We start from the raw sequence: 25,288 nt of genomic DNA, 5'->3' as shown, positions 1-25,288 counted from the left end.
CCCTTAATGATTACATATCGGCTCAGATACACTCTTCTCTACCCCTTAATGATTACATATCGGCTCAGATACTCTCTTCTCTACCCCTTGATGATTACATATCGGCTCAGATACTCTCTTCTCTACGCCTTGATGATTACATTTCGGCTAGTTAAAGTTACTCTCTTCTCTACCCCTTAATGATTACATATCGGCTAGTTAAAGTTACTCTCTTCTGTACCCCTTAATGATTACATATCGGCTAGTTAAAGTTACTCTCTTCTCTACCCCTTAATGATTACATATCGGCTCAGATACTCTCTTCTCTACCCCTTAATGATTACATATCGGCTCAGATACTCTCTTCTCTACCCCTTAATGATTACATATCGGCTCAGATACTCTCTTCTCTACCCCTTAATGATTAAATATCGGCTAGTTAAAGTTACTCTCTTCTCTACCCCTTAATGATTACATATCGGCTAGTTAAAGTTACTCTCTTCTCTACCCCTTAATGATTACATATCGGCTCAGATGCTCTCTTCTCTACCCCTTAATGATTACATATCGGCTAGTTAAAGTTACTCTCTTCTGTACCCCTTAATGATTACATATCGGCTAGTTAAAGTTACTCTCTTCTCTACCCCTTAATGATTACATATCGGCTCAGATACTCTCTTCTCTATCCCTTAATGATTACATATCGGCTCAGATACTCTCTTCTCTACCCCTTAATGATTACATATCGGCTTAGATACTCTCTTCTCTACCCCTTAATGATTACATATCGGCTCAGATACTCTCTTCTCTATCCCTTAATGATTACATATCGGCTCAGATACTCTCTTCTCTACCCCTTAATGATTACATATCGGCTCAGATACTCTCTTCTCTACGCCTTAATGATTACATATCAGCTAGTTACAGTTACTCTCTTCTCTACCCCTTAATGATTACATATCGGCTCAGATACTCTCTTCTCTACCCCTTAATGATTACATATCGGCTAGTTAAAGTTACTCTCTTCTCTACCGCTTAATGATTACATATCGGCTCAGATACTCTTTTCTCTACCCCTTAATGATTACATATCGGCTAGTTAAAGTTATTCTCTTCTCTACCCCTTAATGATTACATATCGGCTCAGATACTCTCTTCTCTACCCCTTAATGATTACATATCGGCTCAGATACTCTCTTCTCTACCCCTTGATGATTACATATCGTCTCAGATACTCTCTTCTCTACCCCTTGATGATTACATTTCGGCTAGTTAAAGTTACTCTCTTCTCTACCCCTTAATGATTACATATCGGCTAGTTAAAGTTACTCTCTTCTGTACCCCTTAATGATTACATATCGGCTAGTTAAAGTTACTCTCTTCTCTACCCCTTAATGATTACATATCGGCTCAGATACTCTCTTCTCTACCCCTTAATGATTAAATATCGGCTAGTTAAAGTTACTCTCTTCTCTACCCCTTAATGATTACATATCGGCTAGTTAAAGTTACTCTCTTCTCTACCCCTTAATGATTACATATCGGCTCAGATGCTCTCTTCTCTACCCCTTAATGATTACATATCGGCTAGTTAAAGTTACTCTCTTCTGTACCCCTTAATGATTACATATCGGCTAGTTAAAGTTACTCTCTTCTCTACCCCTTAATGATTACATATCGGCTCAGATACTCTCTTCTCTATCCCTTAATGATTACATATCGGCTCAGATACTCTCTTCTCTACCCCTTAATGATTACATATCGGCTCAGATACTCTCTTCTCTACCCCTTAATGATTACATATCGGCTCAGATACTCTCTTCTCTATCCCTTAATGATTACATATCGGCTCAGATACTCTCTTCTCTACCCCTTAATGATTACATATCGGCTCAGATACTCTCTTCTCTACGCCTTAATGATTACATATCAGCTAGTTACAGTTACTCTCTTCTCTACCCCTTAATGATTACATATCGGCTCAAATACTCTCTTCTCTACCCCTTAATGATTACATATCGGCTAGTTAAAGTTACTCTCTTCTCTACCGCTTAATGATTACATATCGGCTCAGATACTCTTTTCTCTACCCCTTAATGATTACATATCGGCTAGTTAAAGTTATTCTCTTCTCTACCCCTTAATGATTACATATCGGCTCAGATACTCTCTTCTCTACCCCTTAATGATTACATATCGGCTCAGATACTCTCTTCTCTACCCCTTGATGATTACATATCGTCTCAGATACTCTCTTCTCTACCCCTTGATGATTACATTTCGGCTAGTTAAAGTTACTCTCTTCTCTACCCCTTAATGATTACATATCGGCTAGTTAAAGTTACTCTCTTCTGTACCCCTTAATGATTACATATCGGCTAGTTAAAGTTGCTCTCTTCTCTACCCCTTAATGATTACATATCGGCTCAGATACTCTCTTCTCTACCCCTTAATGATTACATATCGGCTCAGATACTCTCTTCTCTACCCCTTAATGATTACATATCGGCTCAGATACTCTCTTCTCTACCTCTTGATGATTACATATCAGCTCAGATACTCTCTTCTCTACCCCTTAATGATTACATATCGGCTCAGATACTCTCTTCTCTACCCCTTGATGATTACATATCGGCTCAGATACTCTCTTCTCTACGCCTTAATGATTACATATCAGCTAGTTAAAGTTACTCTCTTCTCTACCCCTTAATGATTACATATCGGCTCAGATACTCTCTTCTCTACCCCTTAATGATTACATATCGGTTAGTTAAAGTTACTCTCTTCTCTACCGCTTAATGATTACATATCGGCTCAGATACTCTCTTCTCTACCCCTTAATGATTACATATCAGCTAGTTAAAGTTACTCTCTTCTCTACCCCTTAATGATTACATATCGGCTCAGATACTCTCTTCTCTACCCCTTAATGATTACATATCGGCTCAGATACTCTCTTCTCTACCCCTTGATGATTACATATCGGCTCAGATACTCTCTTCTCTACCCCTTGATGATTACATATCGGCTCAGATACTCTCTTCTCTACCCCTTAATGATTACATATCGGCTCAGATACTCTCTTCTCTACCCCTTAATGATTACATATCGGCTAGTTAAAGTTAATCTCTTCTCTACCCCTTAATGGTTACAAATCGGCTCAGATACTCTCTTCTCTACCCCTTAATGATTACATATCGGCTAGTTAAAGTTATTCTCTTCTCTACCCCTTAATGATTACATATCGGCTCAGATACTCTCTTCTCTACCCCTTAATGATTACATATCGGCTCAGATACTCTCTTCTCTACCCCTTGATGATTACATATCGTCTCAGATACTCTCTTCTCTACCCCTTGATGATTACATTTCGGCTAGTTAAAGTTACTCTCTTCTCTACCCCTTAATGATTACATATCGGCTAGTTAAAGTTACTCTCTTCTGTACCCCTTAATGATTACATATCGGCTAGTTAAAGTTGCTCTCTTCTCTACCCCTTAATGATTACATATCGGCTCAGATACTCTCTTCTCTACCCCTTAATGATTACATATCGGCTCAGATACTCTCTTCTCTACCCCTTAATGATTACATATCGGCTCAGATACTCTCTTCTCTACCTCTTGATGATTACATATCAGCTCAGATACTCTCTTCTCTACCCCTTAATGATTACATATCGGCTCAGATACTCTCTTCTCTACCCCTTGATGATTACATATCGGCTCAGATACTCTCTTCTCTACGCCTTAATGATTACATATCAGCTAGTTAAAGTTACTCTCTTCTCTACCCCTTAATGATTACATATCGGCTCAGATACTCTCTTCTCTACCCCTTAATGATTACATATCGGTTAGTTAAAGTTACTCTCTTCTCTACCGCTTAATGATTACATATCGGCTCAGATACTCTCTTCTCTACCCCTTAATGATTACATATCAGCTAGTTAAAGTTACTCTCTTCTCTACCCCTTAATGATTACATATCGGCTCAGATACTCTCTTCTCTACCCCTTAATGATTACATATCGGCTCAGATACTCTCTTCTCTACCCCTTGATGATTACATATCGGCTCAGATACTCTCTTCTCTACCCCTTGATGATTACATATCGGCTCAGATACTCTCTTCTCTACCCCTTAATGATTACATATCGGCTCAGATACTCTCTTCTCTACCCCTTAATGATTACATATCGGCTAGTTAAAGTTAATCTCTTCTCTACCCCTTAATGGTTACAAATCGGCTCAGATACTCTCTTCTCTACCCCTTAATGATTACATATCGGCTAGTTAAAGTTACTCTCTTCTCTACCCCTTAATGATTACATATCGGCTCAGATACTCTCTGCTCTACCCCTTAATGATTACATATCGGCTAATTAAAGTTAATCTTTTCTCTACCCCTTGATGATTACATATCGGCTCAGATACTCTCTTCTCTACCCCTTGATGATTACATATCGGCTCAGATACTCTCTTCTCTACCCCTTGATGATTACATATCGGCTCAGATACTCTCTTCTCTACCCCTTAATGATTACATATCGGCTCAGATACTCTCTTCTCTACCCCTTAATGATTATCTCTTCTCTACCCCTTAATGATTACATATCGGCTAGTTAAAGTTACTCTCTTCTCTACCCCTTAATGATTACATATCGGCTCAGATACTCTCTTCTCTACCCCTTAATGATTACATATCGGCTCAGATACTCTCTTCTCTACCCCTTAATGATTATCTCTTCTCTACCCCTTAATGATTACATATCGGCTAGTTAAAGTTACTCTGTTCTCTACCCCTTAATGATTACATATCGACTCAGATACTCTCTTCTCTACCCCTTAATGATTACATATCGGATAGTTAAAGTTACTCTCTGCTCTACCCCTTAATGATTACATATCGGCTAATTAAAGTTACTCTTTTCTCTACCCCTTGATGATTACATATCGGCTCAGATACTCTCTTCTCTACCCCTTGATGATTACATATCGGCTCAGATACTCTCTTCTCTACCCCTTGATGATTACATATCGGCTCAGATACTCTCTTCTCTACCCCTTAATGATTACATATCGGCTAGTTAAAGTTAATCTCTTCTCTACCCCTTAATGGTTACATATCGGCTCAGATACTCTCTTCTCTACCCCTTGATGATTACATATCGGCTAGTTAAAGTTACTCTCTTCTCTACCCCTTAATGATTACATATCGGCTCAGATACTCTCTTCTCTACCCCTTAATGATTACATATCGGCTCAGATACTCTCTTCTCTACCCCTTAATGATTACATATCGGCTCAGATACTCTCTTCTCTACCTCTTGATGATTACATATCAGCTCAGATACTCTCTTCTCTACCCCTTGATGATTACATATCGGCTCAGATACTCTCTTCTCTACCCCTTAATGATTACATATCGGCTCAGATACTCTCTTCTCTACGCCTTAATGATTACATATCAGCTAGTTAAAGTTACTCTCTTCTCTACCCCTTAATGATTACATATCGGCTCAGATACTCTCTTCTCTACCCCTTAATGATTACATATCGGCTAGTTAAAGTTACTCTCTTCTCTACCCCTTAATGATTACATATCGGCTCAGATACTCTCTTCTCTACCCCTTGATGATTACATATCGGCTCAGATACTCTCTTCTCTACCCCTTGATGATTACATTTCGGCTAGTTAAAGTTACTCTCTTCTCTACCCCTTAATGATTACATATCGGCTAGTTAAAGTTACTCTCTTCTGTACCCCTTAATGATTACATATCGGCTAGTTAAAGTTACTCTCTTCTCTACCCCTTAATGATTACATATCGGCTCAGATACTCTCTTCTCTACCCCTTAATGATTACATATCGGCTCAGATACTCTCTTCTCTACCCCTTAATGATTACATATCGGCTCAGATACTCTCTTCTCTACCCCTTAATGATTACATATCGGCTAGTTAAAGTTACTCTCTTCTCTACCCCTTAATGATTACATATCGGCTCAGATACTCTCTTCTCTACCCCTTAATGATTACATATTGGCTAGTTAAAGTTACTCTCTTCTCTACCCCTTAATGATTACATATTGGCTAGTTAAAGTTACTCTCTTCTCTACCCCTTAATGATTACATATCGGCTCAGATGCTCTCTTCTCTACCCCTTAATGATTACATATCGGCTAGTTAAAGTTACTCTCTTCTGTACCCATTAATGATTACATATCGGCTAGTTAAAGTTACTCTCTTCTCTACCCCTTAATGATTACATATCGGCTCAGATACTCTCTTCTCTACCCCTTAATGATTACATATCTGCTCAGATACTCTCTTCTCTACCCCTTAATGATTACATATCGGCTCAGATACTCTCTTCTCTACCCCTTAATGATTACATATCGGCTCAGATACTCTCTTCTCTACCCCTTAATGATTACATATCGGCTCAGATACTCTCTTCTCTACCCCTTAATGATTACATATCTGCTCAGATACTCTCTTCTCTACCCCTTAATGATTACATATCGGCTCAGATACTCTCTTCTCTACCCCTTAATGATTACATATCGGCTCAGATACTCTCTTCTCTACCCCTTAATGATTACATATCGGCTCAGATACTCTCTTCTCTACCCCTTAATGATTACATATCAGCTCAGATACTCTCTTCTCTACCCCTTGATGATTACATATCGGCTCAGATACACTCTTCTCTACCCCTTAATGATTACATATCGGCTCAGATACTCTCTTCTCTACCCCTTGATGATTACATTTCGGCTAGTTAAAGTTGCTCTTTTCTCTACCCCTTAATGATTACATATCGGCTAGTTAAAGTTACTCTCTTCTGTACCCCTTAATGATTACATATCGGCTAGTTAAAGTTACTCTCTTCTCTACCCCTTAATGATTACATATCGGCTCAGATACTCTCTTCTCTACCCCTTAATGATTACATATCGGCTCAGATACTCTCTTCTCTACCCCTTAATGATTACATATCGGCTCAGATACTCTCTTCTCTACCCCTTAATGATTACATATCGGCTCAGATACTCTCTTCTCTACCCCTTAATGATTACATATTGGCTGGTTAAAGTTACTCTCTTCTCTACCCCTTAATGATTACATATTGGCTAGTTAAAGTTACTCTCTTCTCTACCCCTTAATGATTACATATCGGCTCAGATGTTCTCTTCTCTACCCCTTAATGATTACATATCGGCTAGTTAAAGTTACTCTCTTCTGTACCCCTTAATTATTACATATCGGCTCAGAAGCTCTCTTCTCTACCCCTTAATGATTACATATCGGCTAGTTAAAGTTACTCTCTTCTCTACCCCTTAATGATTACATATCGGCTCAGATACTCTCTTCTCTACCCCTTAATGATTATCTCTTCTCTACCCCTTAATGATTACATATCGACTCAGATACTCTCTTCTCTACCCCTTAATGATTACATATCGGCTCAGATACACTCTTCTCTACCCCTTAATGATTACATATCGGCTAATTAAAGTTACTCTTTTCTCTACCCCTTGATGATTACATATCGGCTCAGATACTCTCTTCTCTACCCCTTGATGATTACATATCGGCTCAGATACTCTCTTCTCTACCCCTTGATGATTACATATCGGCTCAGATACTCTCTTCTCTACCCCTTAATGATTACATATCGGCTAGTTAAAGTTAATCTCTTCTCTACCCCTTAATGGTTACATATCGGCTCAGATACTCTCTTCTCTACCCCTTAATGATTACATATCGGCTCAGATACTCTCTTCTCTACCCCTTAAGGATTACATATCGGCTCAGATACTCTCTTCTCTACCTCTTGATGATTACATATCAGCTCAGATACTCTCTTCTCTACCCCTTGATGATTACATATCGGCTCAGATACTCTCTTCTCTACCCCTTGATGATTACATATCGGCTCAGATACTCTCTTTTCTACCCCTTAATGATTACATATCAGCTAGTTAAAGTTACTCTCTTCTCTACCCCTTAATGATTACATATCGGCTCAGATACTCTCTTCTCTACCCCTTAATGATTACATATCGGCTAGTTAAAGTTACTGTCTTCTCTACCCCTTAATGATTACATATCGGCTCAGATACTCTCTTCTCTACCCCTTAATGATTACATATCGGCTAGTTAAAGTTATTCTCTTCTCTACCCCTTAATGATTACATATCGGCTCAGATACTCTCTTCTCTACCCCTTAATGATTACATATCGGCTCAGATACTCTCTTCTCTACCCCTTGATGATTACATATCGGCTCAGATACTCTCTTCTCTACCCCTTGATGATTACATTTCGGCTAGTTAAAGTTACTCTCTTCTGTACCCCTTAATGATTACATATCGTCTAGTTAAAGTTACTCTCTTCTCTACCCCTTAATGATTACATATCGGCTCAGATACTCTCTTCTCTACCCCTTAATGATTACATATCGGCTCAGATACTCTCTTCTCTACCCCTTAATGATTACATATCGGCTCAGATACTCTCTTCTCTACCCCTTAATGATTACATATCGGCTCAGATACTCTCTTCTCTACCCCTTAATGATTACATATCGGCTCAGATACTCTCTTCTCTACCCCTTAATGATTACATATCGGCTCAGATACTCTCTTCTCTACCTCTTGATGATTACATATCAGCTCAGATACTCTCTTCTCTACCCCTTGATGATTACATATCGGCTCAGATACTCTCTTCTCTACCCCTTAATGATTACATATCGGCTCAGATACTCTCTTCTCTACCCCTTAATGATTACATATTGGTTAGTTAAAGTTACTCTCTTCTCTACCGCTTAATGATTACATATCGGCTCAGATACTCTCTTCTCTACCCCTTAATGATTACATATCGGCTAGTTAAAGTTATTCTCTTCTCTACCCCTTAATGATTACATATCGGCTCAGATACACTCTTCTCTACCCCTTAATGATTACATATCGGCTCAGATACTCTCTTCTCTACCCCTTGATGATTACATATCGGCTCAGATACTCTCTTCTCTACCCCTTAATGATTATCTCTTCTCTACCCCTTAATGATTACATATCGGCTAGTTAAAGTTACTCTCTTCTCTACCTCTTAATGATTACATATCGACTCAGATACTCTCTTCTCTACCCCTTAATGATTGATTACATATCGGCTAATTAAAGTTACTCTTTTCTCTACCCCTTGATGATTACATATCGGCTCAGATACTCTCTTCTCTACCCCTTGATGATTACATATCGGCTCAGATGCTCTCTTCTCTACCCCTTGATGATTACATATCGGCTCAGATACTCTCTTCTCTACCCCTTAATGATTACATATCGGCTAGTTAAAGTTAATCTCTTCTCTACCCCTTAATGGTTACATATCGGCTCAGATACTCTCTTCTCTACCCCTTAATGATTACATATCGGCTCAGATACTCTCTTCTCTACCCCTTAAGGATTACATATCGGCTCAGATACTCTCTTCTCTACCTCTTGATGATTACATATCAGCTCAGATACTCTCTTCTCTACCCCTTGATGATTACATATCGGCTCAGATACTCTCTTCTCTACCCCTTGATGATTACATATCGGCTCAGATACTCTCTTCTCTACGCCTTAATGATTACATATCAGCTAGTTAAAGTTACTCTCTTCTCTACCCCTTAATGATTACATATCGGCTCAGATACTCTCTTCTCTACCCCTTAATGATTACATATCGGCTAGTTAAAGTTACTCTCTTCTCTACCCCTTAATGATTACATATCGGCTCAGATACTCTCTTCTCTACCCCTTAATGATTACATATCGGCTAGTTAATGTTATTCTCTTCTCTACCCCTTAATGATTACATATCGGCTCAGATACTCTCTTCTCTACCCCTTAATGATTACATATCGGCTCAGATACTCTCTTCTCTACCCCTTGATGATTACATATCGGCTCAGATACTCTCTTCTCTACCCCTTGATGATTACATTTCGGCTAGTTAAAGTTACTCTCTTCTCTACCCCCTAATGATTACATATCGGCTAGTTAAAGTTACTCTCTTCTGTACCCCTTAATGATTACATATCGGCTAGTTAAAGTTACTCTCTTCTCTACCCCTTAATGATTACATATCGGCTCAGATACTCTCTTCTCTACCCCTTAATGATTACATATCGGCTCAGATACTCTCTTCTCTACCCCTTAATGATTACATATCGGCTCAGATACTCTCTTCTCTACCCCTTAATGATTACATATCGGCTCAGATACTCTCTTCTCTACCCCTTAATGATTACATATCGGCTCAGATACTCTCTTCTCTACCCCTTAATGATTACATATCGGCTCAGATACTCTCTTCTCTACCTCTTGATGATTACATATCAGCTCAGATACTCTCTTCTCTACCCCTTGATGATTACATATCGGCTCAGATACTCTCTTCTCTACCCCTTGATGATTACATATCGGCTCAGATACTCTCTTCTCTACGCCTTAATGATTACATATCAGCTAGTTAAAGTTACTCTCTTCTCTACCCCTTAATGATTACATATCGGCTCAGATACTCTCTTCTCTACCCCTTAATGATTACATATCGGTTAGTTAAAGTTACTCTCTTCTCTACCGCTTAATGATTACATATCGGCTCAGATACTCTCTTCTCTACCCCTTAATGATTACATATCGGCTAGTTAAAGTTATTCTCTTCTCTACCCCTTAATGATTACATATCGGCTCAGATACACTCTTCTCTACCCCTTAATGATTACATATCGGCTCAGATACTCTCTTCTCTACCCCTTGATGATTACATATCGGCTCAGATACTCTCTTCTCTACGCCTTGATGATTACATTTCGGCTAGTTAAAGTTACTCTCTTCTCTACCCCTTAATGATTACATATCGGCTAGTTAAAGTTACTCTCTTCTGTACCCCTTAATGATTACATATCGGCTAGTTAAAGTTACTCTCTTCTCTACCCCTTAATGATTACATATCGGCTCAGATACTCTCTTCTCTACCCCTTAATGATTACATATCGGCTCAGATACTCTCTTCTCTACCCCTTAATGATTACATATCGGCTCAGATACTCTCTTCTCTACCCCTTAATGATTACATATCGGCTCAGATACTCTCTTCTCTACCCCTTGATGATTACATATCGGCTCAGATACTCTCTTCTCTACCCCTTGATGATTACATTTCGGCTAGTTAAAGTTACTCTCTTCTCTACCCCCTAATGATTACATATCGGCTAGTTAAAGTTACTCTCTTCTGTACCCCTTAATGATTGCATATCGGCTAGTTAAAGTTACTCTCTTCTCTACCCCTTAATGATTACATATCGGCTCAGATACTCTCTTCTCTACCCCTTAATGATTACATATCGGCTCAGATACTCTCTTCTCTACCCCTTAATGATTACATATCGGCTCAGATACTCTCTTCTCTACCCCTTAATGATTACATATCGGCTCAGATACTCTCTTCTCTACCCCTTAATGATTACATATCGGCTCAGATACTCTCTTCTCTACCCCTTAATGATTACATATCGGCTCAGATACTCTCTTCTCTACCTCTTGATGATTACATATCAGCTCAGATACTCTCTTCTCTACCCCTTGATGATTACATATCGGCTCAGATACTCTCTTCTCTACCCCTTGATGATTACATATCGGCTCAGATACTCTCTTCTCTACGCCTTAATGATTACATATCAGCTAGTTAAAGTTACTCTCTTCTCTACCCCTTAATGATTACATATCGGCTCAGATACTCTCTTCTCTACCCCTTAATGATTACATATCGGTTAGTTAAAGTTACTCTCTTCTCTACCGCTTAATGATTACATATCGGCTCAGATACTCTCTTCTCTACCCCTTAATGATTACATATCGGCTAGTTAAAGTTATTCTCTTCTCTACCCCTTAATGATTACATATCGGCTCAGATACACTCTTCTCTACCCCTTAATGATTACATATCGGCTCAGATACTCTCTTCTCTACCCCTTGATGATTACATATCGGCTCAGATACTCTCTTCTCTACGCCTTGATGATTACATTTCGGCTAGTTAAAGTTACTCTCTTCTCTACCCCTTAATGATTACATATCGGCTAGTTAAAGTTACTCTCTTCTGTACCCCTTAATGATTACATATCGGCTAGTTAAAGTTACTCTCTTCTCTACCCCTTAATGATTACATATCGGCTCAGATACTCTCTTCTCTACCCCTTAATGATTACATATCGGCTCAGATACTCTCTTCTCTACCCCTTAATGATTACATATCGGCTCAGATACTCTCTTCTCTACCCCTTAATGATTAAATATCGGCTAGTTAAAGTTACTCTCTTCTCTACCCCTTAATGATTACATATCGGCTAGTTAAAGTTACTCTCTTCTCTACCCCTTAATGATTACATATCGGCTCAGATGCTCTCTTCTCTACCCCTTAATGATTACATATCGGCTAGTTAAAGTTACTCTCTTCTGTACCCCTTAATGATTACATATCGGCTAGTTAAAGTTACTCTCTTCTCTACCCCTTAATGATTACATATCGGCTCAGATACTCTCTTCTCTATCCCTTAATGATTACATATCGGCTCAGATACTCTCTTCTCTACCCCTTAATGATTACATATCGGCTCAGATACTCTCTTCTCTACCCCTTAATGATTACATATCGGCTCAGATACGCTCTTCTCTATCCCTTAATGATTACATATCGGCTCAGATACTCTCTTCTCTACCCCTTAATGATTACATATCGGCTCAGATACTCTCTTCTCTACGCCTTAATGATTACATATCAGCTAGTTACAGTTACTCTCTTCTCTACCCCTTAATGATTACATATCGGCTCAGATACTCTCTTCTCTACCCCTTAATGATTACATATCGGCTCAGATACTCTCTTCTCTACCCCTTAATGATTACATATCGGCTCAGATACTCTCTTCTCTACCCCTTGATGATTACATATCGTCTCAGATACTCTCTTCTCTACCCCTTGATGATTACATTTCGGCTAGTTAAAGTTACTCTCTTCTCTACCCCTTAATGATTACATATCGGCTAGTTAAAGTTACTCTCTTCTGTACCCCTTAATGATTACATATCGGCTAGTTAAAGTTACTCTCTTCTCTACCCCTTAATGATTACATATCGGCTCAGATACTCTCTTCTCTACCCCTTAATGATTACATATCGGCTCAGATACTCTCTTCTCTACCCCTTAATGATTACATATCGGCTCAGATACTCTCTTCTCTACCTCTTGATGATTACATATCAGCTCAGATACTCTCTTCTCTACCCCTTAATGATTACATATCGGCTCAGATACTCTCTTCTCTACCCCTTGATGATTACATATCGGCTCAGATACTCTCTTCTCTACGCCTTAATGATTACATATCAGCTAGTTAAAGTTACTCTCTTCTCTACCCCTTAATGATTACATATCGGCTCAGATACTCTCTTCTCTACCCCTTAATGATTACATATCGGTTAGTTAAAGTTACTCTCTTCTCTACCGCTTAATGATTACATATCGGCTCAGATACTCTCTTCTCTACCCCTTAATGATTACATATCGGCTAGTTAAAGTTATTCTCTTCTCTACCCCTTAATGATTACATATCGGCTCAGATACACTCTTCTCTACCCCTTAATGATTACATATCGGCTCAGATACTCTCTTCTCTACCCCTTGATGATTACATATCGGCTCAGATACTCTCTTCTCTACGCCTTGATGATTACATTTCGGCTAGTTAAAGTTACTCTCTTCTCTACCCCTTAATGATTACATATCGGCTAGTTAAAGTTACTCTCTTCTGTACCCCTTAATGATTACATATCGGCTAGTTAAAGTTACTCTCTTCTCTACCCCTTAATGATTACATATCGGCTCAGATACTCTCTTCTCTACCCCTTAATGATTACATATCGGCTCAGATACTCTCTTCTCTACCCCTTAATGATTACATATCGGCTCAGATACTCTCTTCTCTACCCCTTAATGATTAAATATCGGCTAGTTAAAGTTACTCTCTTCTCTACCCCTTAATGATTACATATCGGCTAGTTAAAGTTACTCTCTTCTCTACCCCTTAATGATTACATATCGGCTCAGATGCTCTCTTCTCTACCCCTTAATGATTACATATCGTCTAGTTAAAGTTACTCTCTTCTGTACCCCTTAATGATTACATATCGGCTAGTTAAAGTTACTCTCTTCTCTACCCCTTAATGATTACATATCGGCTCAGATACTCTCTTCTCTATCCCTTAATGATTACATATTGGCTCAGATACTCTCTTCTCTACCCCTTAATGATTACATATCGGCTCAGATACTCTCTTCTCTACCCCTTAATGATTACATATCGGCTCAGATACTCTCTTCTCTATCCCTTAATGATTACATATCGGCTCAGATACTCTCTTCTCTACCCCTTAATGATTACATATCGGCTCAGATACTCTCTTCTCTACGCCTTAATGATTACATATCAGCTAGTTACAGTTACTCTCTTCTCTACCCCTTAATGATTACATATCGGCTCAGATACTCTCTTCTCTACCCCTTAATGATTACATATCGGCTAGTTAAAGTTACTCTCTTCTCTACCGCTTAATGATTACATATCGGCTCAGATACTCTTTTCTCTACCCCTTAATGATTACATATCGGCTAGTTAAAGTTATTCTCTTCTCTACCCCTTAATGATTACATATCGGCTCAGATACTCTCTTCTCTACCCCTTAATGATTACATATCGGCTCAGATACTCTCTTCTCTACCCCTTGATGATTACATATCGTCTCAGATACTCTCTTCTCTACCCCTTGATGATTACATTTCGGCTAGTTAAAGTTACTCTCTTCTCTACCCCTTAATGATTACATATCGGCTAGTTAAAGTTACTCTCTTCTGTACCCCTTAATGATTACATATCGGCTAGTTAAAGTTACTCTCTTCTCTACCCCTTAATGATTACATATCGGCTCAGATACTCTCTTCTCTACCCCTTAATGATTACATATCGGCTCAGATACTCTCTTCTCTACCCCTTAATGATTACATATCGGCTCAGATACTCTCTTCTCTACCCCTTAATGATTACATATCGGCTAGTTAAAGTTACTCTCTTCTCTACCCCTTAATGATTACATATCGGCTCAGATACTCTCTTCTCTACCCCTTAATGATTACATATCGGCTAGTTAAAGTTACTCTCTTCTCTACCCCTTAATGATTACATATCGGCTAGTTAAAGTTACTCTCTTCGCTACCCCTTAATGATTACATATCGGCTAGTTAAAGTTACTCTCTTCGCTACCCCTTAATGATTACATATCGGCTCAGATACTCTCTTCTCTACCCCTTAATGATTACATATCGGCTCAGATACTCTCTTCTCTACCCCTTAATGATTACATATCGGCTCAGATACTCTCTTCTCTACCCCTTAATGATTACATGTCGGCTCAGATACTCTCTTCTCTACCCCTTAATGATTACATATCGGCTCACATACTCTCTTCTCTACCCCTTAATGATTACATATTGGCTAGTTAAAGATCCTCTCTTCTCTACCCCTTAATGATTACATATCAGCTAGTTAAAGTTACTCTCTTCTCTACCCCTTAATGATTACATATCGGCTCAGATACTCTCTTCTCTACCCCTTAATGATTACATATCGGCTCAGATACTCTCTTCTCTACCCCTTAATGATTACATATCGGCTCAGATACTCTTTTCTCTACCCCTTAATGATTACATATCTGCTCAGTTACTCTCTTCTCTACCCCTTAATGATTACATATCGGCTCAGATACTCTTTTCTCTACCACTTAATGATTACATATCTGCTCAGTTACTCTCTTCTCTACCCCTTAATGATTACATATCGGCTCAGATACTCTCTTCTCTACCCCTTAATGATTACATATCGGCTCAGTTACTCTCTTCTCTACCCCTTAATGATTACATATCGGCTCAGATACTCTCTTCTCTACCCCTTAATGATTACATATCGGCTCAGATACTCTCTTCTCTACCCCTTAATGATTACATATCGGCTCAGATACTCTCTTCTCTACCCCTTAATGATTACATATCGGCTCAGATACTCTCTTCTCTACCCCTTAATGATTACATATCGGCTCAGTTACTCTCTTCTCTACCCCTTAATGATTACATATCGGCTCAGATACTCTCTTCTCTACCCCTTAATGATTACATATCGGCTCAGATACTCTCTTCTCTACCCCTTGATGATTACATATTGGCTCAGTTACACTCTTCTCTACCCCTTAATGATTACATATCGGCTAGTTAAAGTTACTCTCTTCTGTATCCCTTAATGATTACATATCGGCTAGTTAAAGTTACTCTCTTCTCTACCCCTTAATGATTACATATCGGCTAGTTAAAGATCCTCTCTTCTCTACCCCTTAATGATTACATATCAGCTAGTTAAAGTTACTCTCTTCTCTACCCCTTAATGATTACATATTGGCTAGTTAAAGTTACTCTCTTCTCTACCCCTTAATGATTACACATCGGCTCAGATACTCTCTTCTCTACCCCTTAATGATTACATATTGGCTCAGATACTCTCTTCTCTACCCCTTAATAATTACATATCGGCTCAGATACTCTCTTCTCTACCCCTTGGTGATTACATATCGGCTCAGATACTCTCTTCTCTACCCCTTGATGATTACATATCGGCTCAGATACTCTCTTCTCTACCCCTTGATGATTACATATCGGCTCAGATACTCTCTTCTCTACCCCTTAATGATTACATATCGGCTCAGATACTCTCTTCTCTACCCCTTAATGATTACATATCGGCTCAGATACTCTCTTCTCTACCCCTTAATGATTACATATCGGCTCAGATACTCTCTTCTCTACCCCTTAATGATTACATATCGGCTCAGATACTCTTTTCTCTACCCCTTAATGATTACATATCTGCTCAGTTACTCTCTTCTCTACCCCTTAATGATTACATATCGGCTCAGATACTCTTTTCTCTACCCCTTAATGATTACATATCGGCTCAGATACTCTCTTCTCTACCCCTTAATGATTACATATCGGCTCAGATACTCTCTTCTCTACCCCTTAATGATTACATATCGGCTCAGATACTCTCTTCTCTACCCCTTAATGATTACATATCGGCTCAGATACTCTCTTCTCTACCCCTTAATGATTACATATCGGCTCAGATACTCTCTTCTCTACCCCTTAATGATTACATATCGGTTCAGATACTCTCTTCTCTACCCCTTAATGATTACATAAGGTAAAGGTACATTAAATAAAGGTGAAATAAAAAAATTAAAAAAACATATCGGCTCAGATACTCTCTTCTCTACCTGCTAAAATACTTTATTCTCTATGCTCCTTAACTGATATCTATCATGGTCTCTACTCCTCTAGCTTTCCCGGTGCCTGTCCTGTCCACAGTGCCAGAGAACCCTGTCTCTGGTCAACCTTTTAAGGTGAAATGCACACTGACAAACGTTTACCACGGAGAATATGACAACGTTGAGATGCTTCTCTTGCACCTTGAGAGGCTTGAAACAGAACACTCCAAAAACTGTAATGATGACAGATTTTGTGATCATACGTGGTCTTCTAAGAATCAGATGGGCACTAGCAAAACAGATTATCAATGTGAAACCAATCTTACTATTGGCCCTAACAGCTTTACTGAAAAGGCTCGTCTTACCATACATTTCCAGGGTAAGTTGTTTCAATTTGAGGTATTTCATACAGTATATTTAATACAGTAGACTCTATGTTAGTCGGTTCTGTGTTAGTCAGCTCTATGTTAGTAGACTCTATGTTAGTTAACTCTATGTTTGTTTGCTCTATGTTAGTAGGCTGAATGTTAGTAAGCTCTATGTTAGTAGGCTCTATGTTAGTAGACTCTATGTTAGTAGACTCTATGTTAGTAGACTCTATGTTAGCAGGTTCTATGTGAGTTGACTCTATGTTAGTAGTCTCTATGTTAGTTGACTTTGTTATTAGGCTGAATGTTAGTAAGCTCTATGTTAGTAGACTCTATGTTAGTAGGCTCTATGTTAGTAGACTATGTTAGTAGGCTCTATGTTAGTAGGCTCTATGTTAGTAGAGTTTGAGTTTGAAAAGTCATTCATGCTATATGAAGTAAGTTGAAGCCTAATATTTACTTTAGTGATAAGTAGAATGTATTACTATAATTTTAAATGGCATTCAGACCTCAATCTCATCCGTTAAATACTACCTGCTCAGTATAAAAAGTAAGAAAATGTATTTCCTAACTACTGTAAGTCGCTCTGGATAAGATCTTCTGCTAAATGACTAAAATGTAAATGCAGATATTTAAAATAAGGAAGGTGAAAATCAATGTGAAATACGTAGATCAATCTGAGCAGGCAGTTCTATATTTAAGGAATGAGATTGAGGTCTGAATGCCATTCAAAATGAGTTTCCACCTCTTCATCAGTGTGATGATGGTTTGACTGTGTTGATTTGTTGTTGTCAGGTGATGCTGGTGATGACTATAATGATACCAGAAGCACTGCCATGTCTCGTGAGTATGTTATATAAAATGTAATAGAATTGAACGTCATCTTTTGGGCGTCTCCACATTTCAGACTGAAGATAAAACGAATAGAATATTTTTTTTACTGTACTGTTATTCCTTTGTCAGCTGAACAGATGGAAACACAAACGTCAGAACCTGTCAGTACAGAAGGCAAAGGTCAAGGTGAGATAGATAAATCTGAGCAGGCAGTTCTACAGTATATTTAATGGAGGAGATTGAGGTCTGAATGCCATAAAAAAATATATAGTAAGACATTCTACTCAAGTAAATATTAGGCTACTTATTCATATAGCATGCATGACTTTTCAAACTCAATGAAAGACCAGTGATCTACATGGTGTTGTGTAAAGCCAATTTGACAAGGGGAGCTCTAGAAACATGCCTGAGTTTCCGAGTTGGAAGACCGTTCAAAACTATTTTTCCCTGTCGGAGCTGTTTTTTTTTTCTGAGTTCCCAGTTGTTTTGAAGGCACTAAAGTCAGAGAGTTCTGAGTTCCCAGTTGTTTTGAACGTGGCAATTTTGATGATGGTTTGACCTTTGCTGCATTCAAAGCAACTGGGAACTTTGAACACAGATATCTCCAACTTTTGACTTCAGTGGGTTCAAGACAAGTGGTAACTCTGAAAAATACGAGCTCGAAATTCCGAGTCGGAAACTCTGCCATCTTTCTGGAGTTCCAACGTTGCGACCTGAATATCACTGACGTCATGATTTGACTTCGTTTTTTTTGTTGATTTCCCAGTTGTCTTGAAAGCATCTACTGATTTAGAGATGGAAAATCAACCAACCCCTTGTCAAATTGGCATTACTCTACACCATGTAGATCACTGGTTTTTAATTTACTTTTCAAAGTTATGCATGGTATATTAATGAGTAGCCTAATATTTATTTTAGTGATAAGTAGAATGTATTACTATAATTTTAAATGGCATTCAGACCTCAATCTCATCCGTTAAATACTACCTGCTCAGTATAAAAAGTAAGAAAATGTATTTCCTAACTACTGTAAGTCGCTCTGGATAAGATCTTCTGCTAAATGACTAAAATGTAAATGCAGATATTTAAAATAAGGAAGGTGAAAATCAATGTGAGATACGTAGATCAATCTGAGCAGGCAGTTCTATATTTAAGGAATGAGATTGAGGTCTGAATGCCATTCAAAATGAGTTTCCACCTCTTCATCAGTGTGATGACGGTTGATTGATTTGTTGTTGTCAGGTGAGGCTGGTGATGACTATAATGATACCAGAAGCACTGCCATGTCTCGTGAGTATGTTATATAAAATGTAATAGAATTGAATGTCATCTTTTGGGCGTCTCCACATTTCAGACTGAAGATAAAACGAATAGAATATTTTTTTTACTGTACTGTTATTCCTTTGTCAGCTGAACAGATGGAAACACAAACGTCAGAACCTGTCAGTACGGAAGGCAAAGGTCAAGGTGAGATAGATAAATCTGAGCAGGCAGTTCTACAGTATATTTAATGGAGGAGATTGAGGTCTGAATGCCATAAAAAAATATATAGTAAGACATTCTACTTATCACTCAAGTAAATATTAGGCTACTTATTCATATAGCATGCATTACTTTTCAAACTCAATGAAAGACCAGTGATCTACATGGTGTTGTGTAAAGCCAATTTGACAAGGGGAGCTCTAGAAACATGCCTGAGTTTCCGAGTTGGAAGACCGTTCAAAACTATTTTTCCCTGTCGGAGCTGTTTTTTTTTTCTGAGTTCCCAGTTGTTTTGAAGGCACTAAAGTCAGAGAGTTCTGAGTTCCCAGTTGTTTTGAACGTGGCAATTTTGATGATGGTTTGACCTTTGCTGCATTCAAAGCAACTGGGAACTTTGAACACAGATATCTCCAACTTTTTACTTCAGTGGGTTCAAGACAAGTGGTAACTCTGAAAAATACGAGCTCGAAATTCCGAGTCGGAAACTCTGCCATCTTTCTGGAGTTCCAACGTTGCGACCTGAAGATCACTGACGTCATGATTTGACTTCGTTTTTTTTGTTGATTTCCCAGTTGTCTTGAAAGCAGCTACTGATTTAGAGATGGAAAATCAACCAACCCCTTGTCAAATTGGCATTACTCTATACCATGTAAATCACTGTTTTTTTATTTACTTTTCAAAGTTATGCATGGTATATTAATGAGTAGCCTAATATTTATTTTCGTGATAAGTAGAATGTATTACTATAATTTTAAATGCCGTTCAGACCTCAATCTCATCCGTTAAATACTGCCTGCCAGTATAAAAAAGTAAGAAAATGTATTTCCTCACTACTGTAAGTCGTAAGAGCTTCTGCTAAATGACTAAAATGTAAATGCAGAAATGTTAAATAATGTTGTCGGAGGTCAATGTGAAATACGAAGATCAATCTGAGCACGAAGTTCTATATTTAATGCATGAGATTGAGGTTTGAATGCCATTAAAAATGATAGTAATACATTCTACTTATTTTTTTACTGTACTGATATTCGTTTGTCAGCTGAACAGATGGAAACACAAACGTCAGAACCTGTCAGTACGGAAGGCAAAGGTCAAGGTGAGATAGATAAATCTGAGCAGGCAGTTCTACAGTATATTTAATGGAGGAGATTGAGGTCTGAATGCCATTTAAAATTATAGTAATACATTCTACACATCACTCAAGTAAATATTAGGCTACTTATTCATATAGCATGCATGACTTTTCAAACTCAATGAAAGACCAGTGATCTACATGGTGTTGTGTAAAGCCAATTTGACAAGGGGAGCCCTAGAAAAATACCTGAGTTTCTGAGTTGGATGACCGTTCAAAATTATTTTTCCCTGTCGGAGCTCATTTTTTTTCCCAGTTGTTTTGAAGGCACTAAAGTCAGAGAGTTCTGAGTTCCGAGTTGCCAGTTGTTTTGAATGTGGCAACTTTGATGATGGTTCGACTGTTGCTGCATTCAATGCAACTGGGAACTGGGAACACAGATATCTCCAACTTCTGACTTCAGTGGGTTCAAGACAACTGGTAACTCTGATAAATATGAGCTTGGAATTCCAAGTCGGAAACTCCGGGCATCTTTCTAGTGTTCCTACTTTCCGACCTGAAGATCACTGAAGTCATGATTTGACCTGTTTTTTGGGGGATTTCCCAGTTGTCTTGAAGGCAGTGAAGTAGGAAGTCAGAGATTTTAGAGTTCCGATGGGGCTTTTGTAACGGATGTGAAACGGCTAGCTTAGTTAGCGGTGGTCCGCGCTAAAATAGCGTTTCAATCGGCGACGTCACTTGCTCTGAGACCTTGAAGTAGTAGTTCCCCTTGCTCTGCAAGAGCCGCGGGTTTTGTGGAGCGATGGGTAAACGATGCTTCGTGGGTAACTGTTGATGTGTGCAGATGGTCCCTGGTTCGCGCCCGGGTATGGGCGAGGGGACGGTCTAAATTTACACCGTTACACTTTCATGACAACTCAGTCATGTTCAGGTCTGAGTCAGTCAAGTTCAGATCTGAGTTCCAACGTTGCGACCTGAATATCACTGACGTCATGATTTGACTTCGTTTTTTTTGTTGATTTTCCAGTTGTCTTGAAAGCATCTACTGATTTAGAGATGGAAAATCAACCAACCCCTTGTCAAATTGGCATTACTCTACACCATGTAGATCACTGGTTTTTAATTTACTTTTCAAAGTTATGCATGGTATATTAATGAGTAGCCTAATATTTATTTTAGTGATAAGTAGAATGTATTACTATAATTTTAAATGGCATTCAGACCTCAATCTCATCCGTTAAATACTACCTGCTCAGTATAAAAAGTAAGAAAATGTATTTCCTAACTACTGTAAGTCGCTCTGGATAAGATCTTCTGCTAAATGACTAAAATGTAAATGCAGATATTTAAAATAAGGAAGGTGAAAATCAATGTGAGATACGTAGATCAATCTGAGCACGAAGTTCTATATTTAATGAATGAGATTGAGGTCTGAATGCCATTCAAAATGAGTTTCCACCTCTTCATTAGTTTGATGACGGTTGATTGATTTGTTGTTGTCAGGTGAGGCTGGTGATGACTATAATGATACCAGAAGCACTGCCATGTCTCGTGAGTATGTTATATAAAATGTAATAGAATTGAATGTCATCTTTTGGGCGTCTCCACATTTCAGACTGAAGATAAAACGAATAGAATATTTTTTTTACTGTACTGTTATTCCTTTGTCAGCTGAACAGATGGAAACACAAACGTCAGAACCTGTCAGTACGGAAGGCAAAGGTCAAGGTGAGATAGATAAATCTGAGCAGGCAGTTCTACAGTATAGTTAATGGAGGAGATTGAGGTCTGAATGCCATTTAAAGTGATAGTAATACATTCTACTTATCACTAAAGTAAATATTAGGCTACTTATTCATATAGCATGCATGACTTTTCAAACTCAATGAAAGACCAGTGATCTACATGGTGTTGTGTAAAGCCAATTTGACAAGGGGAGCTCTAGAAACATGCCTGAGTTTCCGAGTTGGAAGACCGTTCAAAACTATTTTTCCCTGTCGGAGCTCCCAGTTGAGTTCCCAGTTGTTTTGAAGGCACTAAAGTCAGAGAGTTCTGAGTTCCCAGTTGTTTTGAACATGGCAATTTTGATGATGGTTTGACCTTTGCTGCATTCAAAGCAACTGGGAACTGTGAACACAGATATTTCCAACTTTTGACTTCAGTGGGTTCAAGACAAGTGGTAACTCTGAAAAATACGAGCTCGAAATTCCGAGTCGGAAACTCTGCCATCATTCTGGAGTTCCAACGTTGCGACCTGAAGATCACCGACGTCATGATTTGACTTGAGTAGCCTAATATTTATTTTAGTGATAAGTAGAATGTATTACTATAATTTTAAATGGCATTCAGACCTCAATCTCATCTGTTAAATACTGCCTGCTCAGTATAAAAAAGTAAGAAAATGTATTTCCTAACTACTGTAAGTCGTAAGTGCTTCTGCTAAATGACTAAAATGTAAATGCAGAAATGTTAAATAATGTTGTCGGAGGTCAATGTGAAATACGAAGATCAATCTGAGCACGAAGTTCGATATTTAATGAATGAGATTGAGGTCTGAATGCCATTAAAAATGATAGTAATACATTCTACTTATTTTTTTACTGTACTGATATTCCTTTGTCAGCTGAACAGATGGAAACACAAACGTCAGAACCTGTCAGTACGGAAGGCAAAGGTCAAGGTGAGATAGATAAATCTGAGCAGGCAGTTCTACAGTATATTTAATGGAGGAGATTGAGGTCTGAATGCCATAAAAAAATATATATAGTAAGACATTCTACTTAACACTCAAGTAAATATTAGGCTACTTATTCATATAACATGCATGACTTTTCAAACTCAATAGAAGACCAGTGATCTACATGGTTTTGAGTAAAGATAATTTGACAAAGGGTTGGTTGAGTTTCCACCTCTTCATTAGTGTGATGATGGTTTGACTGTGTTGATTTGTTGTTATCAGGTGATGCTGGTGATGACTATAATGATCCCAGAAGCACTGCCATGTCTCGTGAGTATGTTATATAAAATGTAATAGAATTGAACGCCATCTTTTGGGCATCTCCACATTTCAAACTGAAGATAAAACGAATAGAATATTTTTTCCTACTTATTTTTTTACTGTGCTGTTATTCCTTTGTCAGCTGAACAGATGGAAACACAAACGTCAGAACCTGTCAGTACAGAAGGCAAAGGTCAAGGTGAGATAGATACATCTGAGCAGGCAGTTCTACAGTATATTTAATGGATGAGATTGAGGTCTGAATGCCATAAAAAATATATATATAGTAAGACATTCTACTCATCACTCAAGTAAATATTAGGCTACTTATTCATATATCATGCATGACTTTTCAAACTCAATAGAAGACCAGTTATCTACATGGTGTTGAGTAAAGCCGATTTGACAAGGGGTTGGTTGAGTTTCCACCTCTTCATCAGTGTGATGATGGTTTGACTGTGTTCTCCAGCAGTGGAGGCCTCCAGCTCCACCACCACGGCCATGGTTGTACTGGGCTCCATAGTGGGATTCCTATCCATTTTCTGCTTCCTGGTTTGCCTGATCAAACGGAGTAAATGCAAGTCACCTTCCAGTGGTCCCGAGAACCATCCTGATGGCTGCTGACCACCATGACATCAGCTTCATTTTATGTTCTCAAGTTTTTGTTTTGTTCCTATGTGTTAAACGCCAATGTAGGACTCTAGCCTGCCTACATGCAACTTCCTATAACAAGTCAAAAGTAATGTATACTGAATCTGATCTCCTCATGTAATGCCTGCTGTATAAATATATATATTTTTAAACTAGCTATTAAAATTAAAGCAAACATATATCCTACAAATAATAATGTACTGGGAAAATGCCAAAGAAGAACAGTCAAACAGAAACATTGTGACTAACATAAAGCATACTGTTTGATTAATATCATATGTTCATAATAAACCTCTTGAGAAACAGGATTTTTTTGATTTTTCTGTTTATTTAGGCCAGCCTGTATACTGTGTTTCTCTTGTAAAACAGACCAATGTGTTATATATTACAATGTTGTCAATACATTTTGATTTATATATTGTAATTGTAAATATATTTGATAAAATTTTTCTCAAAATATTCAAGA

At 38.3% G+C, this 25,288-nt stretch overlaps 1 protein-coding gene across 22 annotated transcripts in view; it reads left to right on the top strand.

The window, feature by feature from the left end:
• Nucleotides 1-25,130, top strand: part of LOC110524842 (uncharacterized protein YGR130C) — a 49,683-nt gene extending 24,553 nt beyond the window's left edge. The window contains exons 3-14 of one of the 22 annotated variants that reach the window (XM_036978851.1): nt 17,491-17,796; nt 18,581-18,628; nt 18,749-18,805; nt 19,862-19,909; nt 20,030-20,086; nt 21,141-21,197; nt 22,677-22,724; nt 22,845-22,901; nt 23,797-23,853; nt 24,133-24,180; nt 24,314-24,370; nt 24,644-25,130. In XM_036978851.1, the coding sequence (XP_036834746.1) occupies nt 17,491-17,796; nt 18,581-18,628; nt 18,749-18,805; nt 19,862-19,909; nt 20,030-20,086; nt 21,141-21,197; nt 22,677-22,724; nt 22,845-22,901; nt 23,797-23,853; nt 24,133-24,180; nt 24,314-24,370; nt 24,644-24,795 (992 nt within the window). In that variant the 3' untranslated portion in view covers nt 24,796-25,130. Of the gene's footprint in view, nt 1-17,490; nt 17,797-18,580; nt 18,629-18,748; nt 18,806-19,861; nt 19,910-20,029; nt 20,087-21,140; nt 21,198-22,676; nt 22,725-22,844; nt 22,902-23,796; nt 23,854-24,132; nt 24,181-24,313; nt 24,371-24,640 lie in introns of all 22 variants that reach the window. The other 21 variants (XM_036978850.1, XM_036978852.1, XM_036978857.1 and 18 more) reach the window with 21 other exon arrangements.
• Nucleotides 25,131-25,288: the final 158 nt, after the last annotated feature.

This window comes from Oncorhynchus mykiss, chromosome 5, assembly GCF_013265735.2.
Source record: "Oncorhynchus mykiss isolate Arlee chromosome 5, USDA_OmykA_1.1, whole genome shotgun sequence".
Classification (NCBI taxonomy): domain Eukaryota; kingdom Metazoa; phylum Chordata; class Actinopteri; order Salmoniformes; family Salmonidae; genus Oncorhynchus; species Oncorhynchus mykiss.
The sequence above is the reverse complement of the archived record's forward strand: the minus strand, read 5'-3'. Positions and strand labels throughout refer to the sequence as shown.